The sequence below is a fragment of the Colossoma macropomum genome, unplaced genomic scaffold (assembly GCF_904425465.1).
Source record: "Colossoma macropomum unplaced genomic scaffold, Colossoma_macropomum, whole genome shotgun sequence".
Classification (NCBI taxonomy): Eukaryota; Metazoa; Chordata; class Actinopteri; order Characiformes; family Serrasalmidae; genus Colossoma; species Colossoma macropomum.
In genome coordinates, this window is record NW_023494787.1 from 49,088,089 (window position 1) to 49,114,982 (window position 26,894).

Below are 26,894 nucleotides of genomic sequence, written 5' to 3' on the forward strand. Positions count from 1 at the left end.
TAAAAGCAACTCACCCTTGCATCCTGCCTCAACGCCTCCTACGTTACACATGCAGCATATCTGACTGAGCTTTATACAAAAGTCAAGTCAAATTTATTTATTTTAGTCAAGCCTAATTTATTTATATAGCGCCTATTACAACAGATGTTGTCACAAAGCAGCTTTACAGAGAATCCGGGTCCCCCAGTGAGCAAGCCTTGGTGACAGTGGCAAGGAAAACCTCCCTCAACAGGAGGAAGAAACCTTGAGAGGAACCAGACTCAAAAGGGGAACCCATCCTCCTCTGGTCGACACCAGATAACAGCACAGACACAAAACAGTATAAGTGGATACAGTTTAACACCACTGTGCAGAGCGCCGGCCGCATCAGTCACGTCAGACCCTCTTAGGGCAGGCAGCCGCTCAGCTCAGGGAAAGAGAGGGGGAGGGGGAAAGAGGGGGGATGGGGGGATAAGAGGGACATAGTTAGGAAAACAAATTGACCAAAGGCTCGACTAAACAGGTAAGTTTTTAGCCTAGACTTAAAAACTGAGGCTGTGTCTGAGTCCCGAACACAGACTGGTGGGCTATTCCAAAGCTGGGGGGCTTTGTATGAAAAGGCTCCTCCCCCTGACGTAACTTTATTTATTCTGGGTACTAATAATGAGCAGCACCGTGTGATCTAAGTGGGCGTGTCGGTTGATAATAGGAAATAAGGTCACTGAGGTACTGAGGATCAAGGCCGTTCAGAGCTTTATATGTCAGTAGAAGAATTTAGTACTCAGTGCGGAATTTAACTGGCAACCCATGTAAGGTACACAAAATTGGGCTAATGTGGTCAAATGTCCTGGTTTTGCTGAGAACTCTGGCTGCAGCGTTCTGGACTAACTGAAGCTTGTTAAGGTTTTGGCTGGAACAACCAGAAAGCAGAGCGTTACAGTAATCTAACCTGGACGTGATGAAGGCGTGAACTAACGTTTCTGCGTCCTGTAGCGACAGTGCAGTTCTTAATTTAGCGATGTTACGCAGGTGGAGGAAAGCTATTCTGGTAATATTGGTAATATGCTCATCGAAGGCCAGACTGGGATTAATCGTGACACCAAGGCTTTTTACAGATGCGCCTGGTGCAATTGAGAAATTATCGAGAAAGCACAGCGCCACCTTCGCTACAGTCCATAAACGGTAGCTTTCGCTTCTTGCTGTTCAGACAAACCGAACTACAACTCCTGCTTAAGTCACACTGTGAGTGATTTATCAGAATAATCGAACGTTCCGCTTACTAACATCACTAAGGCTCATCATGATGCATCACCAACGTTAGTCGCTGGAATATTCTGAGATGTGTCAGTTTCTGTTAGTTAGCAATATCAGCAGCTACGTTAAAAACGACTTAACATTCAGCAGCTCATCCTGTCACGGCGTTACATACATTAGCCAGCTGACTGTGTAAATATAACATGGAAACCTGTTCACACAGAGCTCATCTGCTGAAAATGGTAACCAGTTAATTGATGCTGCGGCCTTAAGAGCTGCATCAAAAGAGCTTCTCTTACATATTTATTACTGTATGAATTATTTTTAGCTATATTTAGCTTAGCTTTATCAAAGTGCCTTATTTTTTTTCTGTGGTGATAATTTAGACTCTTAGATTATTAAAAAATGAAATATATTTTGATTTCTTGTGAAGTTTAAAGCTTTAGATATATCAGGAAATTAATTTTTAAGTGGAAAAACTTTATTGAAAAATGCTGTCATGCTCCCGAGTGGCACAACCGTCTAAGCGTTGGCCCTATCATCAGGAGATCGCGAGTTCGATCCCTGGTGATGCTACAGCCGTCTGTAGCCGGGAGTCAGAGAGAGCACAATTGGCCTCGCTCTCTGGGTGGGTGGGATGGCCCCCCTCCCCCCATCACTCAACGCGATGCTACTCAGCACAGGCGCCTGTTAGCTGACGTAACAGATCTGGCGGTTGGTGCTTTCCTCCGAGCGCGTTCGGCTGTCCAGTGACGTTGCGTGAGCGGCAGCTCACAGGTCTCGGATGAAAGCCTGTGTTAGCTTTCACCCTCCTAGCGTTGACAGTATCGTGTGTGACTGGGGGAGTCCTAACTAGCGGGTGGAACTGAAGACGACTAAATTGGGGAGAAAATCGGGTTAAAATTGAAAAAAAAAAAAAAAATGCTGTCACTACCGAAACAGAGTCTGTAGGCGGGGCCTTATTTTAGCCATGCCCCTGCATTTTAGGACGGGAAGTGAGACTGCATCCCTGTCCCACAAGGTCACATGGTGAGCAGTTAGATCCCATTGTTTTGAAGTAAATGTGTCCCAAAGTCTGAAAATCAGTGGGAACATTAATAATTGTCACTACCGAAACACAAGTTTTGTGTTTCAACAAAAAATATGATGATTTTCTGTGTGAACAGCTGTTCAGAGCTGTGTTTGCTGGTCATGTACTGGCTGTGTTTTTGAGTTCTGCTCAAAATGAGCTAAAATCGTCACTACCGAAACATTTGGAATGTTTAGTCATATGTTTTAATAAAATAAACATAATTAAAGTTTAGAGTCACTCTAAGCAAAAGGATTTTAGTCTGAAGTCCAAGACAAGTTAAAAGTCCCAAATGTGTTTTGAACTTTGAACCAGTTCAGTAAACGATCCATGCTGGGATCAACAGAGCAATACTGGTAGATCATCAAGCTGATCAAATCCATGAGCGGTCTCCGTGACGATATTGAGTCGTGTACTTTCTGAGCAGAGTCAAACCGTGGGGCCCAACCCCGGGGTTAGCCCGAGAAGTGCGTGTTTGATTTGGGCCTTACGCTGTAATTCTTACTGGAGCGAGCGCAGAGATAATCGATGGCATGTACTCCACTTTAAATCCTTCTTTAATACAGCCAGAGTGCTCAATTATGAGCGCTGTCTCTGGCAAATCCCTGCCAACCATTCAATAACTTCCATTCTTTTCTCCCTGCTTTCCTCAGCCTTCAATGGGCCTTTTCGCCCAGTATCTGGAGGTAAAGTGCCTTGGATATTCAGTGGAAATCAATGGCAGTGAAACAAGATTAGACAGTTCCTCACAAAGGCTGTTAGACTGTTGGCTGAACAATGCAGCTCCAAGATTTCATTATTAATATAAAGCAAACAAAGGGCCTGTTATAAATGAAGCTGTGCTCGCTGCCTGTACGAAAGGCAGTGTGACAAGGTTGCGAGATCCGTCTGCTGTCGATGCCGCCGATAAAGACGACTGTTTCAGATGTCGCGAGGGAACGAGCCAGCCGTGTCGCCGGGGTGATGAATAATGTACCGCGCTGTAGCGTCTATGTGTAGTAACAGAGCTAATGACAGGCTTCATAGCGGCGCTGTAGGAACGTTGGGAGTGGGCTGGGTCGGGGGGAGGGGAGGGGAAACATCACACGGGGGGGGGGTCCCGAATGCCTCTTTGAGAGGTGGAGTGAAGGCGGCTGATCCCTTTGTTCTTTATCAGGCTGTTTGGCGTTTAGCTGGCGTTAAAGTAGAGAGAGACGGTGGTGCTGGATTAGTTCATCACTCTAAATGACTGTCAAGTTGATTGACACTTCCGCACTGTAAAGAATTACAGTAAGACACTGTATTCAAGCAAGTGTGATACTTTAAATGGGATTTATAGTTTTACACAGTGGCCTGTGTTTACAGTACAGGCAGATTGTAATGTATCAAACAAAAAACTGCATAGATACTGTAATGTTATTGTAACAGTGTTGTAATAATACATCAAAACACGCAGTACCAGTAACAGCTTTACTGTAAAAATTAGGCACCAAAAGTACTTTACTGACGCAGCAAAGGACCACGATTTCCCATAATTTAAATATAGAGCTGGCTGAGCTGCCTTAGTTTCTGTGAACCATCAAGTTTATGCTTAACTAGTGGTAAAGTTAGTTAACATTAGCCTACTGTAATGTCTTATAGATTTCTCAAACACTAGAGGGCGCTCCAGAGCGAATCCAAAATGAATGGGTTAAGATGGAGCATTTGGGCAAAATCATAGTTTGTAAATGCACATTAAACACTTTTAATGTAAAAGGATACAATCATTTACTCAACACAGAGCAGCATAAAACATTTTAACACTGCTGTTCTATGTTTTAAGAGCTTTTAAACTCGTTATAGGAGTTTAAAATGGCCCTCTATGTACGTTCATGACGTCAGTGAGCGCGAACAGCCAATGAGCTGCTCCGCTCGCCAACCAATCAGCACTCAGTATCAGTTATGTTAGCGTCCTGCTGCCCAAAACCCGTTTGCTGTAGATAAATGGAAACATACAGGTGAGTTTTCTTAGCATTTTTAGTGAAATACATCCTTCTACTTTCTAGAATAAAGGAAGGTTCTGGGCGAGTGATTAGAAACTAGTTTAACTTTCCGTTTTTAGCTGTTGAGCTCCATTTACTCCCATTCACTGAGGACTGGCTCGCGGGTGCCCTCTGCTGTTCTGCAGTCATGTTTTTGATATAACGGGGGAAATAGGAAGTGGCCAGACTCCTCATAGACGGGCTCTGTTAACACTAGCTGGCTATCTAATATCTTGCTGGCTTACGTAGAACAACCTGTACCAACATAAAATACAGCAGGATATTCAGGTTTATGACGTCTTCTCTGTCATATATGTCAGACCTTAATATAGAAAACATCTAACATGATAATGCTAATTTCAGCTAGCTATGGGATTCGGCCTCTGTGAGATTTGTAGCATCATGTTAGCGCCGAGCTAATGGTGCACATCCACTTTCCCACATTGAGTTTATTACTTTACAGCTCCAGCTTGAACACCGATATTTGGAGCTTATAAGAGATGCATCTTGTATCACTTATTTACTTTGTATATTAAAAGTCAGTGAGTGTTTTTAGAGGAGCCTGTTAGCTTTTGAAAGAAATGCTGGTTTAAAAATGAAACTGAATTGTTTTTCCCAAAGCCAAACAACAGAGAACTGCCATCTCCCTTTACATTAGAGAATCTCTGACAGCCCAGATTTCTTTTGTTTTCTGTACTGGAGTGGTAAATGGGACACTGCCCCCTGATGGACACGTTAATATAACGTTCTAGTTGCGAATGTGTTGGCAGATGTAGAAGTATATCTTGGCCCTCAATCTGAAGGATCTGTTCCAGCCTGTGGGACTTTCTGCAACCGAAAAAAGGTCAACTTTGGGCCAGAGAAGCCCTCCTCCCTACACGTCTCGCACTTCTTTCCCTCCGAGCAAACATCCCATAAACAATAAAAATCAGATGGTGTGTCAAAACCTGCCCGGGTCGGCTTCTTCGAGCGCGAGACCACAGCTTCAGGCAACGTCAGGGACAGATCAGTGGGTCTGGACCCGTAAATCAAACCCAAGCGCAACTGACCCGACCATCATCGATTTGATCTCGGCAACGCTGACCCCTGCCCGACCTGGCATCGCGCCTGCGACGGGTGCCTTTTGGGGGCCGTAGACGAAGGTTTACCTGTCTGAGAGCGAGGTTGCAGTTCATGAAAACTGTCTTAAATCTGGCAGCGCCTTCCGGAGAGACGTGCTACACCGTGACAAGCAAGGCTGACGCAGATCGCTTCCTCCGATAGCCGGGGCTCTCGAGAACCAAGCAGGCCGCAGCTCGAGGAGAAGCGGATTGATTGATGGCCTGATAGCAGTTTGAGATTAGGGCTTATTTTTGAGCGAGTGGAGAAGCAGCAGAGCAGCATTGCAGGGATGATTGACAGCGAGCGAGTGTTTGTCTCCGACCGGCTTAAATATAGCCGGAGCTCAGCATGCGGCTGCGGAGATTGACATCCATGCACCATTAACACGGCTCTGATCGGCGGGTTCCGCAGTTGAAGTGCAGGTTTGTGTGTAAATATGTAACGCGCACAAACACGCATGCACACATCTGTCAAGACTTCTACATTTTGGCAGGATGATTCAGTCTCATGACGCCCGACCAGTGCAGCTTCTGAAGAATGAGTGTGTGGAACTCGCTGCGTATGAAAACATTCGAGTCATATCTTACTCTGGCTGTCGCTTTACTCACCCGTTGATAAGAGGGGAGCGAGATGAAAGTCACAGTGAGGAAATGGCACAACACAGACGCCAAATTTGTGTCAGTGTATTTTCGTGAGCAGATTTGAACAACGCGCAGCTCCTGCTGTCACGAGTGATCTTTGAATGACGATCTATATGCTAATAAAGCTTCAGAAATAACAGAAATAAACAGTAGTTTGAATTTGAGTTTTGCTAAAGATTGAAGCCATTTTAATATATTTTTGACATAAAGTCTGTCTGGAGCTCTTACAGTCTTCTAAACCGTCAACAGTGAGCAACATTTCCAATGAGAAACACTGACACTTTTCTACACAGCACCTTCATAACAGCTTACATAAACACTTCATAACATGTTCATGAATGTTTAAATCAAGATTCATAAAGCATGCATGTTTTACGTGATATTAATATGATAACGAGAATATAATACTGAGACTTTTTTTTCAGAATAAAAGTCCTCATTTTTTTATTTGCAAAACTATTATTTTCAGTATAATGTCTCATGTCTGGACAGCCAAAATAAAAATGACCTATTTTTACCCCTTTGGTCATTAAGTGCTTTGACATTTTATACTTTCAACTTATTTTTAATTATTTAGCCACACAAGCTGATTGATTGAGATGCATTCTAACTGTGCCGTTATTTCGCCATAACATCACGGTTTTTTCACACTGTGTCACTCCACTGAGATGCTTCGACAGCTGTAAGAGACGCTCAAGCCATTTGAACGTTTTTACTTCTTACTTTGCCACAAACAGAAAATGGACACTTTTAAGATCACATTTGACCGACAGCTGATTTGGTCAGACTCTGAAGATGAGACGACACTAAATTCCCAAACTGTCATCACCACTGAGCAGCTTTTCAGTCGGCAGCTGAGACAGAAGAACAGCTAAACAACCTGGAATCAGCCAGAAATGAACCCAATACCATTCACCAAACGTGTAGTCTGATCTTCAGAGTCTGATCAAATCAGACTGAGCCATAAAACTGCCACAATATCAAGTTCAGTTCAGTTTTGTCAGATTTTTGCTGATCAGTATTAATGTTGTTTTGTTCCAGCCAGTCTGTAAAGCATCTTACAGCCCGTTTAGTTTGGCGAATGGTATTGGGTTCATTTCTGGCTGATTCCAGGTTGTTTAGCTGTTCTTCTGTCTCAGCTGCCGACTGAAAAGCTGCTCAGTGGTGATGACAGTTTGGGAATTTAGTGTGAGGAGCTGGAGAACGAACTGCCGGCTGTGCAGCGAGTGGGCGGAGCTCGTTACTCTGACGTAGCAACAAGCTGCTCGTTAAGGAACTATAATTTGGCCGAAGGAACTGCGAACATTAAAACATATTAAACGCCGCGTTCACAGCCCAGTTTATAAATTTATTACTTTATTTATTTAACTGTTGTATAAAATCAATAGAACACTCGAGGAGTGTGTTATCACGAATGATGTTATTTCATGATAACACACAACCTCTTGTGTTCTGTTGCTTAAACAGCCCATGTTACGCTGATATTTTTCAAATAAGAGTTTGATGTAGGATTTAAACTTTAACATTTCAAAACATGCTGTTCACTCTTCAGTCACTACAGTCCATATATGGAAACTAAGCTGCAAAAACAGCCCGTTTTGTTTCAGTGAGGTCATGAAAACTGACATATTTACATATGTACATCTATCCAGCCAACTGCAGTTTAGCTCCGCCCACTCATGCTGACGTTATAAGGAGTGTTTCAGCGTGGACTGCTTCATTAATGAGGCCAGCCAATCAGAACAGACATAATTTACATACATACAGTCTTAAAAGCATGGTAACAAAAACATCCTGTTTAATTAAGGGATAAAGAAAAGTTAGAAAATGGTCAAAAATGTGTTCTGACTGTTTATTTTGGTACTTAATCCCAAATATATAAATTGGCCTCAAAGGGAAAAAATAAAAAAAAAGAAAAAAAAGTAGGATATGGATCTTTACGGTCTTAACATATCACTGCTGTCGGAACAAAACCTTTTATCTCCGTTTTTGTCGTTTTTCAGTTTTTGACATAATCTGAAAATGCTTGTTGTCCTTTACATTGTGTGTAAGTTTCATGATGAATGGACGAACAGAAATGACCCAAAGTTACTTGGAAATAAGTCTGGTTCCATTGACTTACATTAAAAGTAAAGCGTGTTTTTTCCTTCTCCTGTAAAGTTACCATTTTGGAGATACGAGGTTTTGCTCCAACAGCAGCGAAATAAAGTTATAAACAAAGTACAAAGTAGTTGCTGAAGTGAATTGAACTCACATGAACCTGCACAGCAGGAGTTACTGTTACTAGGAGACGCAGACAGCAAAACAGACGTGGAAGTGTAGCCTGTTTGCTCGTGCACAGTAAACAATACACAGGGTGAAGGTCGTGGATGTGAGGCGTGATCAGTGCGTCAGTGTTTGATTTGGGGAAAATATCTAACTTCCATTTTTATGACCAGTATTGCAATTATGATTTAAATGTGGTCATTTTCTAAATTTAGGCTCCATGTAAATTCCCCCAGAAGAAGAAGACCGTCTGTTTTTTTCAGATTTGAGGCTTGAATGCTGAGTGTAGTGCCAGACTGCCAGTTCATGAGTTCTGCTTTGTTCGGTTAAAATCTTAAATCTTGTTAAGAAACCTATGATAAATAATGTGGGACATAATTAAAATTGCAGCTCTTCCGATTTGAAACTTCTTAAACTCTTCAATTGCGATTTTGATACTTTGAATTCTGTATGATTTTGAGGTAATGAATTATATATGATCTTGATGCTCAAGAAGGTGTAATTCTTGAAATAACTTATTTTAAAATATATATTTAATATTTAGATATTTATATATAATAAATTGTAACCCTAACATGTTTGTCTAGTGTGATATATCTGTAAACGCTAGGGACACAAAAATGGACGTTTTCATAGAATGACTCAAAACACGAATGCTTTATGAATGTTGATTTAAACATTAATGAACATGTTATGAAGAAATGTTCAATTGCTCAGCCCTAGTTTTTGTTTTTTAGAGTTCATTTTGTACAGGCACTCGATTTGCACTTGATCCTTCAACTCTGTTAAAAAGCTCCACTACACAAGTGGACCGTTTGCCATTTTTTGTTATTGTTATTCATACTTTTTTCCACTCTCTCTGTTTTCACTGGTCTGAAATGTGATCCGCAGGTGAAATCTGTGCCCCTCGCACAAATCGATATCCTCTCCCAACTATCGACTCTGACTGCCCCAAAATCTACAATCTAGAGCCAAACAGCACAGACCCTGGCTGAGAACTGGGGCTAAAATCAGGGTAAAAATCCTGTACAGTAGCTGCATCTTAATAGTGCTGTTACGATTTATTTGTTTTCTCGCTGCATCGATTAGAATTCCTCCTGATGCAGCTACATTGATTGCAAAGGGAAAGTAAAATGAAATCAGTGAGAAATTGATTTTAAATGCTGCAAATCTAACATATCATGAATTATTAACAAAGCGAACTTGTTTAAACAAAGATTCTCCTCCGACTTCAGTGCCTCAACATGCACAAGTGGCTCAGGCAGCGCTCACAAGCCGACCAGGGATGCGAACAAAGGTTGCTCAGGCATTGCCAATCATGAATAAACCATAAATCTACATTAGTTTTATTTTAATTTCAACATTTCATATGAAGCAATCAGTACAGTAACTAGCCAGCAATCACGTATCACTGCTGATACAAATACAGTTGAATGCAAAAGGGAAAATAGGTTAACACACCCACTGTGGGACAGAAAAAAGCATTTTTGTGCAAATCATAGTGCACAGTTTGTATGTATTTGCAGAGTTTAACAGACTGGAAAAAAATAAAACCTAAAATATAAAGTGTGCTATAACTTTTGCACATTCCATGCTTTGTTTTATTTGTTTTCCATTATTTTAAATTCAGTAAATAATCAGTAATTGTGCGTTAAAATGTGCAGAAGTGTGTTCTCTGTAGGGGACGTCGACTTACTTTCACTTAGAAAAGTTTGTGACCAGTTTCAACAGAATTAGCCAAACGAATTGACTGGTTTTAAAAAATACACACAGCCAAGAGATTAAATACCCGTAGTTTTTAAATAGCAACACATCTATTCATCGCCCAGAGCTTTTGGAAAGAGGGCAATGGAGAGCAGGTAGTGTTTGCCCGAACAGCGGTGCAGGGCCTTTATCTGGATCAGGGCTAATTATCCTGCCTTGAAGCCTGGGAGAAAGTCCTCATTATTACCGCCGATTGGTTCCTGGCGTGCCATTGGAAGCTTTTTATTGGCAACAGAAGAGGAGCCCCCCCCCCTCGCCCCCTCCTCCAAGGATTAGGTTAAAGCTCCAATTATGCTCCGAAATATTCAAATCCAGCTCCTCTGTGAATTCGGGAGTTCACGTGCGGGTGAGGGAGAGGGGGCTCAGCCCGCCGATGAATAACGCTTCATTGACAGCGACGGTGACGAGACCTGGCAGCTTTAAAGGCAAAATGAAAGCGCGGAGGAGGAGGCGGCCTTGGGATGGCTCCTCTGCTGAATATTGGCTACATAACCCGCTATTCGGCACCGGCGTTTTATTTCAAGCCCTGAAATTCTTGTCCCGCCGCGGCCCATAAAACAGCAGCGCTCCTTCCGACGCTGGCCAGCTTATTTTCTAATGTCGCGAGTTGTCTAATTTGTTTGGATAAATGCCTCTAAATGAAATTAGAATTCCCTGGCCACTTCCTTGTTCCCCTCTATTGAATTACGGCGGCGCGGTAATTGACTGAGATTGCAAGGGAAATCAAACGACACCGTCCCTCCCTCTCTCCATCTCGTCCCTCCATTCCTCCCGGCCCTCGGGGAGGAAGAAGACGAGTGGCTTTAATATTGCGAGCCCGGGCCCTGGCCGTTTCCGCACCCCGCTCCGGTTGCGGTGGGAGCGGCGGTTGCCGCGGCTCGTTGAGGATGATTTAAGCACATCCGTACCGCGCCTCTCACTTAACCCAAGATCATATTTACTGATCTCCCTCTACAGCCGCGGACAATAGATCCTGCCCTCCGGTGTCCATCCGCCCATCCACTCTGCTCAGCGCCTGAGGAATTCACCCAGCATCCAGGAGAGAGGAGTGGAGGGAGACACTCCCCCCACCACCACCCCCGAAATTGAGGAATGGTGCTTTTACCTGAAGCCAAGCAATAACAAACCCAGACGCTGGTTTGCAGGCTTGAGGATATTTCAGACTTGATGAAATGACATCCTTCAAAGAGCCCAAGCTTCATTTTTCACAGCCGTGTCCAGCGACTTTATACATATACATGTGTTCATTTAGCCGCTGCCGCACATTTTGAAAGTCGTCCGGCTAAATAAGTCACCCTGCTTATGAAAAATGCAGGCATTCGCATGAACCGGGCCCATAGGCTAAAGAAAGGTGCTAGCTCAGGGGTCGCAACCCAAATGTAAAAAAAAAAGCCATTTTGTTCTTTCAACAGAAATCAAACCACTTTGGGAGCCTCAACATTTTATGTCCATTTTAACATCCTGTAAATATGCCTCGGTATGTTTTAATATGTTAGTATAGACTAATAATATAATATATAGACCAAAACGCAGACTTGCTTTGCTCTGCTTTAAGCTTTAGCTCAGCTATAGGCGCTTTTCTCGCATCTCAGTCAGAAAACTTTTCCGCAAAAGTGGAACATTTTCTCTCAATGTTCGACTCTTTACGAGGCTGAAGTCTCTTCTCATTCGTGGCTTCTTGTTTGAATTTTCTGTTCCACCTTAAATGGTGCATGAGGCACCAGAATGTAACTGCTGCAACGTGGAAAATTCGAACAAGAAGCTGGTAAATGAGACACTGACTTCAGCCTCGTGACTTTTTAGTGTTTGTCAGTTTCTCGTTGCAGATTAAACGTATCAGGAAATCAGCTGGAGTGATTATAAACACAAATAAGTCCTTTCATCTCCAAATTATCGATGTCCATCTTCAATCTTTCTCTTTGCCGTTTCGTTAGCTACTAGCTGGGCGAGACTGTTGTCTGTGTTGCTATGGTGACCAGCAGTCTGTGCTGATCTTCAGGGTTAAAGGGTGAATTAGCAGTTCTACATTAACTCCAGAGTTTAAGACCATTTATTGTTAAACTGTGTTGAATGATCAGCAGAGCTTTATTTTACTGTAAAGGAGGATTATTTTATTTTCACCTACAAATCTAATTCTGCTGTGGAGCCACAACAGGGCAGTATAAGGGGTCAGCACATGTTGCCGACCCCTGTCCTAGCTTGACTGAATAGAAGTGGTTTAGCTGCTGTGTTACTGAAGACAGTAAGAGTAGCACCTATAAAGCACGTGGATTAAATCTTTCTCAGTATCCGGTGGCACCAAACAGCATCAGTTCACTCTGTTAGGGAACTAAATGTCAAACTTATTTTAAACAGGCCCTTCCAAGACTACCATTTCCTTTAGGCACTTTCATTTCATTTCATTTATGCACTTTATAAATACTGGTATATAGTATCTAATTCACCTCCATCCTCTGGAACTGCCGCCTCAAACCAGTGTTTCTTCTAGCATCTTACTTACCTGCCTTATTACCCCACTTATCGGACTGTTACCTCACTGATCCCTTTCTCTGCCACTATACTAGGAATGCATGTTTTATTTTATTTTATTTTGTTATATTTTTATATTTATTTTATTCACTACATGTAAATGTTTGATACTGTGCACTGTGAGCTCCTGTAACCAAAACCAAATTCCTTGTATGCGTAAGCAAACCTGGCCAATAAAGCTGGATTCTGATTTTGATTCTAATTCTTTTTGCTGAAGTGTTCTTTTAAGAGGCGGCTGGTGAGTTTCAGATTCAGTATTTCTTTGCAGACTTCGCGTCCATGCCTTCACACGCTTCTGAGTTCTTAATCCCATCAGTGAACACAAGCCCCTGACTTTCCACTAAGAACATGCTTTTTGGCCAATTTTGATATTCAAATGTCTGTAAGAGTTAACAAATGGATGTCTGGTTAACTGCAAGGCAGGAAAAATAATAACAACAAAAAGGTAAAAAAAGGGCTTTGATTAAAAAGGCTTGCTTTGTAGATCACAGCACTGGTGTTTGGCTGGCTTCACACGCTGAAACTTACATACAACTTTAGTTGCATTAAATTTTACGTGAAACAATTTTTTTCTTTAGTTGCATAATGTAAAGCGTCCTGCAGCTCACCTGATTTTTGACACAGCTGAAATCTGGCAACCCTAAACTAAACAGTGATTTCAGTATTTGAATACTGACCCCTGAAATGGTTAACTGAGTAAAGTGAAACTGCTTTGCAGTGCTGGTAGTGCAGTCTGGTTGGAGTCACTTTGATGCTGTGCTAAAAGTGTTTTTCTCTGAAATAAAGATCATTTTATAAAGTAACCTGAAGAACTTCATTAAACTTCACCAGTGCTTAAACGGTGAAAATGTCCAAGTACTTTTTAGGGCCGCTGTATGTTCAATACGTTCATAAGAGCACTCAAGTAGAAGCACTAAAGGTGGGGAATAAATACGTATTTAAGGCCCAGCTGTGAACGCTTTAGGCTTTTTGCAGGCCACAGTTGAAGGAAATTGGTCTTTTATGCAGAAACACTCTGACATGAAATGGTTTTTAATTGGACGTAGCAGTTTGAAAAGGACAGCCAGAAAAGCTCACTTTAGCAGTTTTTTAGCTGTTTCGGTTTTGGGTATTCGGTAAAGGTCGGCCTTGTATTGTGCGTCTGGGTCCAGGTTTGGAGGTCGTAACATGTGTTACCTCTCTCTCTCTCTCTCTCTCTCTCTCCCTCTCTCTCCCTCTCTCTCTCTCTCTCTCTGCGTTCTGGCTGTGTTGGATCCAGGCTGTCTGCTGGTGGAGCGCACTGAGCTGGAACAGATGGGCTATTTAATGTAAACTGTTGGAAAACAAACAAATTAGCGTCAGCTGCTCAGCCCACGGTCTTCCTGAGCTGATCGGAGCTTCGGAGCGCCGTGCTTCACTCCTGCTCTTGGATAATATAGCCATGCTCTCCCAAAAGGCACTTAGTCTCTCTCTCTCTCTCTCTCTCTCTCTCTCTCTCTCCGACTGGCTGCTGCTTTTTCCCCTTTTAGCCTGCTTCCTGGTTTCCTTCCCGCTTACGATTTTCTTTCTCTGCAGTTGCGACTGGTATTTTAACTCACGCTGAAATGCACTAATGCGTCAATCAGAAGGTGGCAATTCATTGATCCAAAGGTGATGTTTTAATCAATTATAATTGATCACAGTGTTCAATAAAGCGTGTGCGCACATTTTCCGGCCAAAATAAACATCTTGGGCTGTTTTTAAAACTGCTTTTTTAATGTGTTTTGATATTTTGGCTCCTCCACTCACTTTTGTCTATTCAGTGTATTTTTAAAAAGAATTATAGTCTCCTGAGTGGTGCAGCCATCTAAGCACGGGCCGCATCGTCAGGAGTTTAGCCCACAGACAGCACAGAGAATAAACAGTAGGTAGTTTTCTCCTGGATTTATTTGTGTTATACAGTGGCCGAAAAATGGCAGACTGGACGGAACTTAACGAGTTTAGCCTACAATGTTAATAAATAAACCAGACAATTATCAAAAAAGACACACAATAAAAGACACCCCCACCCCCAACACGGCCAGTCCGGTTTTATACAGCTGAAATCTGGCAACCCTAACTCAAACAGTGATTTCAGTATTTGAAAACTGACCACTCAAATACTGACCCACTCAAAGGGTTAACGGAGAACTTGAGTGCCCTGCACATCCCTAGTGAGGCGATGCCACAGCTGTCTGTGGCCAGGAGTTAGGGCTGCATGAGAAATCATATTTTTATCATTATCGTGACTTTAACCCGCAATAAACACAACATTAAGTGCTGCCCTTTGCTGAGCTTGAACCGTGTTCGTCCATGTGGAGAGTAAATAACTTATACTACTCTATCCTGGACTGCTAAACTGTAAAAATGCTTCAGACATGAGGAGTGAGGAGTAATTTCGCTCTCAGTGTTGGGTGTAAAATGTATAGACTGTTTGGGAAACGTGTGAAGCCGTGGCTACTGTACCAACAAAACTACATCACCGTAAGGAGCTTTTTAAGATATTAAATATATAAAATACTATTTTTAGACTGAAGCACTTCAAGGAACTCATGTTTCGCAGGCTACAGATTCTCCACAGGGGGGCGCCATTAGCTGTCAAATAGCTTTTAACACTTCACAAGAGCAGCTTCACATCAGTGACAATAGCCACGTTTACATACAGCCTGATAATCTGTTATGAGTAGAATTCATGCTTGTAAACATTCAGAATACAGTTTCTATCTGATTGATCGAGGTGGGTGATCCTGTAAATAATCCGTTAAATAGAAGAATAATATCCGTGTAAACGCCTGTATCTGATTACATTCCCTATCAGAAAGTTTAAGTCCGTTCTGATCATGTTCGTCGCGTCATAGTGAAAGTTTATACCGTTCAACATGGCGGAGCAGAAACTGGTCTGCAGAGGAGACGAAGTTTATGCTCTGATCTTTAAAAGACGGCGGTGGGACGGACGTCCAGCTTATGTGTCTCAGAACACGACGTCTTCCTCTCGGCCTTCTTTAATAAGGACGTGTGAAGGACGTTTTCCTGAGTCTGACATCATTTTAAAGTAATTAAAAACACAAGCGCTGCTCACTGCTGCTCATCTCACTCTGACTGGACTCACGTGATGCTGGTTGTCATGGTAACGTCCACACTAAGTGGTTCTTTACATATGCGTGTAATTTTGGATCGGATTACTTGTAGTGAGCATTTAGTGAGATTTTCCATCAGATTGTTCAGTAGAGTGAGAATAAACACCTCAGTCTGAATCTATAATCGGAATGTTTTCAATCAGATTGGCAAAAATCTTTGCATGTAAACACAGACAGTGTGTTCAGCCTTAAATGTGTTTGCAGTTCTGATGTAAACAGCTGTTGGAATTTCACTAATATTATTTTTGCTCTGCTGTGAGTAGGGCTGTAGTTATGATGATAATGATGATGATGATGATTATTATTACTTTTATAATAATAATAATAATAATTATATTTATAATTATTTATAATTATTTTATTTGATTTTTTGACTATCCTAATTTCATTTCTAATTTGATTTTTAATTTCATGATTTTCTCTTTTAATTTTTTTTGTTTAAATCATGTTTTAATTATATTTTAATGTTGTTTTTAATTGTTTTTCTATTTGCTTCTACTTTACTTTTTTAAACAATGCTTTATTTTCTCATTTGTAAAGCATTTTGACAGCCGTGTATGAAAGGTGCTATATAAATAAACTTGCCTTGCCTATTATTATTATTATATTATTATTATTATTATGGCTACTTGCTTAAATGAGAGGTTATCCACAGAGTTGTGCCCAACCTAATGTTCAATAGATGTCAGTCTATGTGTGGTGGATCGTTTGGGAAAAGTGGAGAAAATTTTTTTTATTATAAATCATTTTTCAATATTCTAATTGAATCAAACTGTGGTCACGTGAGGTTTCACAATGCAGTACATCATTTCATTAGGAATCGTAATCATTGTGAGGTCAGAAATGTACAGCCAAAGCAGGAGTGAAATCTCTATGTGGAAAAATGAAGCTGCAGTAAATATTAATTCTGTCAACCGGTAGCAGCTCTCTCCCACACACTACTCCCACTCTGTCTCTCTCTCTGTCTCTCTCTCTCTCTCTCTCTCTCCCTCTCTCTCTCTGTGTCTCTCTCCCTCTCCCCATGTCCCTGTAGATCCAGTCTGTCTCCTAATAGGCTTGTGCGTATGAAAGCACCTCCTCTGTGTGCCTCTCTCGAGCTGTCACAGCTCTATCAGTGTATCAGCGGCTCTGAGACGTGGGAGAACGAGCGAGCGGGCGGGCGGGCGGGCGGGTGAGCGAGCGCAGGCTTCAATCACAGCGCAGCTCTGAGCCTGCTGGAGTAAACACAGATGCACAAAAACTACCTGCTTCATTAGAACCACTCAGTTCTCCCCTGACGGCTCAGTCAAAACATTCCCTCCCCACAACAGCAATATGAAGGTTTTATATATAAATGTATGTGTGTGTGTGCGTGTACAGTTGTTATGGGTTGTATTGTGAGCTATATTGTGTTATTCTGGTGCTTTGGCTGATGTGTGAGGAGTGTGTAGGCGATGGAGATCATTATCTCTGAATCTGATGAAAACATAGGTGTCAGACTCTACACACAGCAGCCCTTAAATTCACAGCCTCCAAACTGTGTAAATCCACTGGTGCCTGTACAGTTCATAACATTAAAACCATTAGCAGCAACCGCAATTTGTGCAATTTTGATTTTTCAGCTGTGATATATTCCACTGATAATCATACTGGGTGATCCTGCTGCCTTACATACAACAGACTGGGGTTCAGTGCCCCGCCCCGGCAGGCAGGCCACGCTACAAACAAAATCAGGGGAGATGGTGGGTTCAACTGATAGTAGCTCACATTTAATGAGCATCCGCACCCCAATAATAAACACTCTTTCAAAGTCATTTATATCTTTTCCTTTTGCCATATTGATCCAAAATCAAGGTCAGCTGGGCCTCCTCAGCATTTTCATCCATTTTTCCTTTAGTTCGGCACCCGCCTGTTTAATCACAACACAAGAATCTGACCTCACCTCAGCAATCAGGTCTCCGTTTTCTGCATAAATAAGAACCACTGTACCTAAATCCTTCAGACACTCCATGACGTCATAAAGCTAGAGAGAGAGAATTAACAGATACTAAATGGTGTAAAAATAAATTCACAGCTTCTAAACTATATGAATTCACTGCCACCCATACGGAACATAACATTAAACCATTAGGGGACAGCAATTTGTGCGGTTTTGATTTTTTAGCTATGATATATTCCACTCATAATCATACTGGGTGATCCTGCTGCCTCCTATGCAACAGACTGGGGTTCAGTGCCCCGCCTAGGCAGGCAGGCCACGCTTCAAACAAAATCAGGGGAGGTGGTGGTTCAATTGACAGTAGCCACTCTGTGCTGCTCACTGTATTTGAGGCTGTTGCGATCATGAAATTTTATCTGACGATTAATTTTCAAATAAATAATTGCGATTAACTATTTAATTTTGCAGCTGTTAAAACACAGGCATAGTGTGGCCACCTTGCTCGCTTACTTCCTTACTTACAGTAGCTAACACTGGCTGTACTGTCCAATCAAATCACAGAAATGTCTAGAGTTTCACAGAATTATGTGTACTCATTCTGCATTATGCTGCCCTCTAAACATGTTATAGCAGTTTTTTGTTTTCATAAGCCCCATGATGTCTCAGTTAATGCATTTGCTGCCTTATATTTACAATGATTTGCCTTAACTCAACACACCCAGTTCACTTTTTCTTTGCTGCAGTATGTCTGTGAAAATATATATATATATATATATATGTATGTGTGTGTGTGTGTGTGTATATACATATATATATATATATATATATATATATATATATATATACACATTAGACTCTAAATATATATACATATACACATTAGTACGCCAGTGTTGCACCATTCCAATATACAGTTTTCTACAACAATATAATTTGTGAATAATAAAAGCTATGATAAGTACAGTTGTACACATGTCCATATATGCAATATGTTAGTCTAAGGTAGATAAATGAGATGCAGGGTACACAGGGGATATATATATATATATATTCCAGATTATACAAGATATGGATAGAACATGTACAAGATGTCAATCTATATGTGCAGGTATAGATTTTCTAGATAGAAGTTACAATTATTAAATAATTATGATCATCTCAGATAATTGTGATTAGGCGGTTGTGTAATAATTGTGGCAGGCCTAACTGTATGGAATGCTACATAATTTATTGGTGCCTCTCGACCTGTTTAGTTCTCTAATCAGCATTTTATTCCCCCCCAACAAAACTCTCCACAGCAGTTACCAGCAGCACTGACAATATCAGGCAGGCCGTTAACACCCATCACTGTAACTATAGCAACACCCCAGCAGTTCTCATCCTGGAGATGCTGCTGGCAGTGTCACCCTATTATATTATTTTTACCTTTTATTCGACCAATTGTTATGGGCGACCTCTGAAGATTATACACTACAATTTTCAGTTTTATTAACTTTAAGCATCTCTCACACTTAACACTTGTATTTATTTTAATAGCCCACAGATATTGCTGTGTTAGTAGTTACTCTAAGGCAGCCAGGTCCAGCAGAAATCTCCAGCCCAAAGTTTGCTTCAAAGCCGTCCATCAGAACCTGAAGCTTAGTAATTTTAGTAATTTTTTAATTTTTTTAGTAATTTTAGTAATTTTTGGCGGGATAGACTTGGCAACCCTAACAGCGGGTGTGCACGGTGTACCAAACACCGTAACAAATGAAAGTGAAAGTGCACAATTCTGCATAAACAACACAAATTCTTTCAGCCTTAGTGCACATGATAACAATTTCACATAGTACTTCACCACCCACAGTCTGAGCCCATCATTTAGAAAATGCAAAACAACAAAAAAAGGATAAACAAATCTGAACACGAGAATCATTGATGTTAATCGTCCAAAGTGTGGACGAAGCCGTATCAGACGAGGGTTCCGGTGTGCCAGCCCTGAACCTCCACGACCGTGGAAAAGGGTCTTTTATACACATAAACCAAATGGGTTGAGAGCTCTGTGAAACTGCCATCCCTCTATCTGACTGTGTGCTTTCTCCTCTTCCAGAACTCGAGTGCTGACCACCGCGTGCGTCTGGACCTGGGGCTGTGGGACAAGTTCAGTGAGCTGGCCACCAAGTGCATTATCAAAATCGTGGAGTTTGCCAAACGAGTGCCTGGCTTCACTGGACTGACCATCGCTGACCAGATCACTCTGCTGAAAGCTGCCTGTCTGGACATACTGGTGGGTGTAGTGAGTGAGCGAGTGCATACACACTGCGTGTCCAAAAGTTTGTAGACACCAGCGCTGCTTCTGAAATGAAGGGTGTTAATGGTGAGTTTGTGCTGCAGTAACAGCTTTTACTCTTCTGGGAACACCTCTAGATGTTGGAACATTGCTGTGAGAATTTGATTGCGCATTAGTGAGGTCAGGTACTGATGTTGGATGGTCAGTTCTGGATCACTCCAACTCATCCAAAGGTATTGGATGGAGCTCCATCACTCCAGACAAAACAGTTCCACTCATCCACAGCCCAGTGCTGGGGGGCATCATATATTGGGCCATTTTTACTCTGAACGGACAGCAGAACATCATCATTTTCCATCAGCTTATTTACTGCTCTGATGATGGTGAGTCTCCTGTGATGAAACTGGAATTGCTAAAAAATGTCAAAGCAATAGTTTTACAAATGTCTGTTTTATAGATAGAGATTTATAGACAAGTCTGTAAGAGATCACTGAACAGCTCCACATGGTTTTGGGATTATTGTCTGCTGACTTAGGCCTGTCGATGCTGATTGGTGGGCTGAGGGTCCACCTGCACAAGTCAGAGACGACCCTCATTTCTTTAATTTCCAGACAAAATGACCATTACGTTTTCATTATAGTGTTATTTTTTAGCTGTGATAAGTTACACAGAAGCCTAACTACTAATTGTAATATCCTAAATTTTCAGTATTTAACCCCTCACCAAGCCGTTGGCCAACCAGTGAGCCCAGTGTGTTATTACACACTTCTATAACCTAAGCTATAACCTAAGAAAAGCTTCATCTGTTTGCATTGAAGTCCCTGTAGTTGATGCATAATAAGCCTTAGTATGTAATAAGCCTGGAATGTTAAGGGGTTAATGTGTCCACTCTTCACCTTTATTCCAGCTTCCATTCTTTTCAGGACACTCACTTTCAGTTTTCCAAAGAAATCTGCAGACACACCTCCGAAGTTCAGTCTTAGAAGCTGGTTTTGCATTTGGGTTGGGTTGTTGCTTGTGTGAGTGTTAGGCTGGCTTTACATGGTGGAACTTTCATGCAACTTCGGTTTCTTGAAACTTACTAAGTTGCACTTCAGCTGCATAACGTAAAGCATCCTGCATCTCATTTGAAACCTAGCTGCAAGAGTTGCAACCGTTTCAACTTCATGGAACAAGTTTAATGAAACAGCCAATCAAAACACTGCTAACGATAATAATGTGATCATGGTGAACAGCCTACTTTCTGACCATTGATTTCACCAGATCAACAGACAACCCATTAAAAAAAAAGTTTTTTTCTAAAGGTTCTTTAATAAAGAAAATGGTTCTATACGGAACCATGAACACTCAAAGAACTCTTCATTGAATAAAGGGTTCTTTGGATCTTGAAAGGGTTGATGGAGAATGTATTGTAGATAATTTTTATAGAACCATTTGAAAAGGGTTCAGTATAGCACCAAAAATGTGTTTTTTGTAACAAGCTTAGCATTGTAACAATAGAACTATTTTTGGTGCTATATAGAACCATCTACAGCACATTCTTCATTGATCTAAAGAACACTTTTACGATGCAAAGAACCCTTATATCATGCAAAGGGTTCTTTGAGTGTTCATAGTTCTATATAGAACCATTTTCTTTACAAAAGAACCCTTGAAGAACCATCTTTTTTAAAGATTGAAGAAGATGTGTTGAAGAAGAAATTATGTTGCAGGCAACTTACAACATGCAACTAGTTGCTTGAAACTTTCACCATGTAAAGCCAGTCATACTGACTCTTTGAAAGGGATAATAATGGCCACTGAGATCTTTGGGAGCAGCTTTTGTTGGGAGGATGCAGGTGGAACTCATTGGTTCCAAGATTGGAAGGATGGAAGAGTTTAAGTAGCAGTAGAGACACAAATGCAAAAGCCTGGACAAACTAAGTGCTGATATATTTGATATACTTAGTGTTCGAGGCGTAATTTTCTGTTAATAAAGTGAATAAAATGTACCTCATGGCTGTTTTGACTGGAAAATTGAATAGAATAGGTGGTCTCTGACTTTTTCACAGTTCTGTACATTAGTATCATATTTCCAGTGCAAAAACAAACCAGCTTTGGACACCAAACGTGTCTTGGCTGATCTGGTATATTTGGACTAAAGGGGAAAATGTAAAAATTTGATTTCTTGCCACTTTAAGTGCTGTTTTGCATGCTGTTTTAAGACGCTGCTGTCGTCAGTACAGTACCATCGCGAGCTGTTCTGGACCGGCTTGCTGAGGCGCCCATGCATCACTATAAGCCATTCCACATACATACCACTCAGTATTACGAGGCTGATACACTCAGTTGCGAGAGCGGCTCTGTTTTAGCTGTTACTGAGTTGTTTTTTTGTGTCTGACTGATTCGTTTACGCTCCTGTTTGTTTTCTGGCTCGGATGTAAATTTGGGCCGCAGTGAGTGTGAGGCCCTCCGGCTGTTTGTGTGCGTGTGCGCAGTGTGCTGAGCTCAGGCTGCGGCGGTAATGAGCGAGAAACAGAGCTCAGTGATAAGGTGGTGGAGGGAGCGACTGAGCGTGCTCAGTGTGGAGCTGGGCCGAGAGAGAGAGAGAGAGAGAGATCGCCAGTGATTTGATTAGCGATTTCCCTGAGGGAGCAGAGATGAAGGGAAAGAGGACTGAGAGAAAGGAGAGAGCTTTCAGCACCAAATCATGAGTCTTAACCTCTTTCTGTCTCTTTCTTCCCTTTTTTGCCTTTTTTTCCTTGTTAGGTTTATCAGATAAAGCAGATTTACCAGTTATACCACCAGTTATACCAGTACTGGAGGAAGGGGGTGGTAATATGATGCTATTACACTGGCTTATTATTACAGTGTTATTCCACAGTCAAAGGTTGTAACACTGTTTCTCTTACAGCTTTTGAGCTGGAACCACAAACCTCTGCAGGATCGTAGAGCCTAAACCCGAATAGACTGCTGTGCTTTTTTAACCGATTCAACTTACGGTGTGCGTACAGCGTTTGTTCAAACATTTTTTTTTCCACTGGAGTGAAAAGGCGAATGCTCCACATCCTGAAACCGAGTCACTCCATTTATAAAATATATAATGCTTATACATCTACTTCTTAGCATTCTATGCTAGGGATAGCATAGAAACAGCCTAGCAACACCTTAGCAACCACCTTGGATAGCATAGCAATGGCCTAGCAACACCTTCGCAACCACCTGGGATAGCATAGCAGTGGCCTAGCAACCACCAGGGATACAGTAGGAACAGCCTGGCAACATCTTAGCAATCACCTGGGATAGCATAGCAAATGCCTAGCAACACCTTAGCAACCACCACCAGGGATTAGCAAAGCGATGGCCTCGCAACACCTGCAACCGCCTGGGATACCGTAGCAACAGCTTAGCAACACATGAGCAACCACCAGGTATTGGCATAGCAATGGCCTAGCAGCATCTTAGCAACCACCTGGGAAGCCGTAGCAACTGCTTAGCAATACCTTAGCAACCACCTGGGATAGCAACATTCTAGGAACACCTTAGCAACCACCTAAGATAGCAAAGCAATGGCCTAGCAACATCTTAGCAACCACCCGGGATACTGTAGGAACAGCTTAGCAACATCATAGCAACCACCTGGGATAGCATAGCAACAGCATACCAACACCTTAGCAACCACTTGGGATAGCATAGCAACAGCTTAGCAACACCTTCAGCCACCTGGGATAGCAAACCATAGCAACTGCTTAGCAACACCTTAGCAACTACCTGGGAAATTGTAGCAACTGCTTAGCAACTTCTTAGCAATTACCTGGGATACCGTAGAAATAGCTTAGCAACATCTCAGCAACCACCTGGGATAGCATAGCAATGGCCTACCAACATCTTAGTAACTGCCTGGGATAGCATAGCAGTGGCCTAGTAACGTCTTAGCAACCACCTGGGAAACTGTAGCAATGCCAAGCAACACCTTAGCAACCACCTAACAACTTGCCTGTACCATGTTATTTGTCGTGTAATGCAGTTTTCTATATAGCAGCATGAATCCTGACTGCTGTCACAGCCAGTGATGCAGAGGCTAATGAATACAGGCTCAGCTTCCTAGCAGTAATGTGAGCTATCTGGCTTCTTTTCTCATTAGCCAGAAAAAAAAGCATTTCAAACAGGCCACGCCCCAAAAAATCCACCCCAGATTGCTTGCAGTTTATCAAAAGTCCCTCCCACCTTCAAGATACATCATCAGAAGGGAAACCCCTTCATGGTCATTAAACCTTTATTGTCTTTAAACCAGTAAATCTGAGTCTAGAGACCAAAGCATGTTTATTACAGACGTAGCATTTTTCCATTTTTCCTTTTGGCCGAGTGCCGAGTGACTTCCTGTGACTGAATCAGCCTTTTCCTGGGGTCTCATTCAGACCCAGTATGCGCTGTTCCTGCCATTCAGTCTGATCCTGCTTTACAGGAACACTCAGCACACATACACACATGACAGTAAGCCTCATGCTTGACCTCAGGCCACTGACTGCCGTCCCTATTACCATAATCCTGTGTAGTGGGTCTCCTTTATCTGCAGTGACAGTAACCGCCGCTCGTACGTCCTTCAGTTCATTGAGGTGGTTTGCGAGCTGACGTATGAGCTGCAGTCTTTTTGGCAAGGTGAAAGAAGAGATTGTGGAGTTTCTGTGTGGAGTGTAGGGCTGTCACGATTAATCAATAATATTTCGATAAATGATGCTTGAAAAATTATCTTCCAATGGAAAAAGATGCTTTTGTAATATAAAAGGTCTTAAAATAAGTAAAAATGTATAAGCATAAGCTAAATAATCTTTAAATAATCTTTATAATCTAGTTCTACAATAATCTTATAATAAGAAATATTAGATATGTTGACTACATTTAGGATGTTTTTGCTTGCTAATATTTATTTTTTCGCAGTGAATATATAACAGAGTTAAAAATCCATATGTTTTAGTGTTACTATTACACAATTTTACTCTATAATATAACCTGTATTGGTGCTGGGCAGTTTACGTTGGGATGTCCACCTACTCTTTACACCTACAGGAGCTTTAATATGGGCAATTAATTAGGCATTAATATGGAGTTGGTCCCCCTTTGCAGCTGTAACAGCTTCCACTCTTCTGAGAAGCTTTCTACAAGATGTTGGAGTGTCTGTGGGAATTTGTGCTCATTCATCCAGAAGAGCATTTGTGAGGTCAGACACTGATGCTGGACGAGAGGGCCTTGCTCGAAATCTCCGTTCTAGTTCATCCCAAAGGTGTTTGATGGGGTTGAAGTCAGGGCTCTGTGAGGGCCAGTCAAGCTCTTCCACACCAAACTCATCCAGTCAGGCCTTAATGGAGCTGCTTTGTGCACACACACACACACACACATATATATATATATATATAAAATGTGTGTGTGTGTGTGTGTGTGTGTGTGTGTATGTGTGTGTGTGTGTGTGTGTGTGTGTGTGTGTGTGTACACACATTTTGCAAATTATTTGGAAAATAAGTCTGGTTCCATTGACTTACATTAGAAGTAAAGTATGTTTTCCTTCTCCTGTAAAGTTACCATTTTGGAGATCTGCAGGTTTTGTTCCAGCAGTGATATATATACAGAGTGTCCCAAAAAAATCAACATCATTTGAGATGTGAATATCTGAGTAACTACATGTCCTGGCAAACAAAATTAAACAGGCTTCATGTTGAATAATACAAGATTTATTTATCAAAATTCGAACAGAAATTCAGAGGGATGTAGATTTTATAGCCGATTTCACAGCTTCACAAATGTAATATCTTCCGATACTGGTGGTCGTCCAGATCCCTTCACCCTTCACAGACAGCCTTCCTCTGAATTTTTTGGGCCGTGTCCAAATGTGCTTTCCAGTTGGTGCATTTTTATTGAATTTCCTCGAAAATGCTCGCTGCACACTCTCGTTTGACTGTGTTCGAGCATATTCTAACACACAAAATGCCTTTTCATTTCTCATATACAAACATTATCAGCAATTGTGCTGCATCATATTTTGATGGTCAGTTTTCGAGTGAATTATACCCCTCATGCTAACATATTGCTAACGTCATACACCATGTTCCATGCAGTGCGCCAGTCAGCCAAGCTTATTTTTAAACATTGATTTTATATAAGGAGGTGAAGAGAGGAGAGAAGAAGCAGCGGCTCACTAACCAGCACTAAAAACTGTATTATTTCTGTTATCAGAATAAAATCCTCACATCAAAACTCAGTGCAGAGTTTCTTTGTCCATCAGTGGTAGTGCGGTGAACATCCACCAGTTTCATATGTACTGAAACTGTCAGAAATCTTAATTATACTGTGATATGTTTTTCAGATTTTTGCCCGTACCGCCCACCGCTAGCTGATAATATAATTTGGAATTGAATTTTGTATTAAATTGGAAAAGAATGCTAAACAGAAGCACACTCAGACTGTTGGAGCCGACTGTATAGGCCTCCATTTCCTCTATTACATTAGCCTCGTAGCTACTGTGCAAAAGTAAGGACTTCAGGCGATGAACACGTCTTGGCTGATTGACTGTATTTGGAATGAAGGGGGGAAACTGTAAATGTTTTTTTTTAACTGTCGCTTTAAGAGCTGCAGCAGCACTGAGTTTATTTGCAGTTCAGCTCTCTTTTCTCTGTATTTCCAGCACAGGGAGAGAGAGGAAGAGAGAGAGCAAGAGAGAGAGAGAGAGAGAGAGGAAGAGAGAGAGAGACAGAAAGAGAGTGAGAGAGAGAGAGGAAGAGAGAGAGAGAGGAAGAGAGAGAGAGTGAGAGAGAGAGGAAGAGAGAGAGCAAGAGAGAGAGAGGAAGAGAGAGAGAGAGAGAGAAAGAGAGAGAGACAGAAAGAGAGGGAGAGAGAGAGAGAGGAAGAGAGAGAGAGAGAGAGAGAGATGCTGCAAGAAACATCTTAACAGCAATTGGCAGAATGGAGTCTGTAGGCAAACAGGATGTTCTCTATCAGCG

At 41.7% G+C, this 26,894-nt stretch overlaps 1 protein-coding gene across 4 annotated transcripts in view; it reads left to right on the forward strand.

The window, feature by feature from the left end:
* LOC118806214 (retinoic acid receptor beta-like) overlaps nucleotides 1-26,894 on the forward strand; it is a 179,043-nt gene that overhangs the window by 139,462 nt on the left and 12,687 nt on the right. For all 4 annotated transcript variants that reach the window (XM_036567674.1, XM_036567676.1, XM_036567675.1 and 1 more), the window contains one exon: nucleotides 19,744-19,920. In XM_036567674.1, the coding sequence (XP_036423567.1) occupies nucleotides 19,744-19,920 (177 nt within the window). The remainder of the gene's footprint in view (nucleotides 1-19,743; nucleotides 19,921-26,894) is intronic.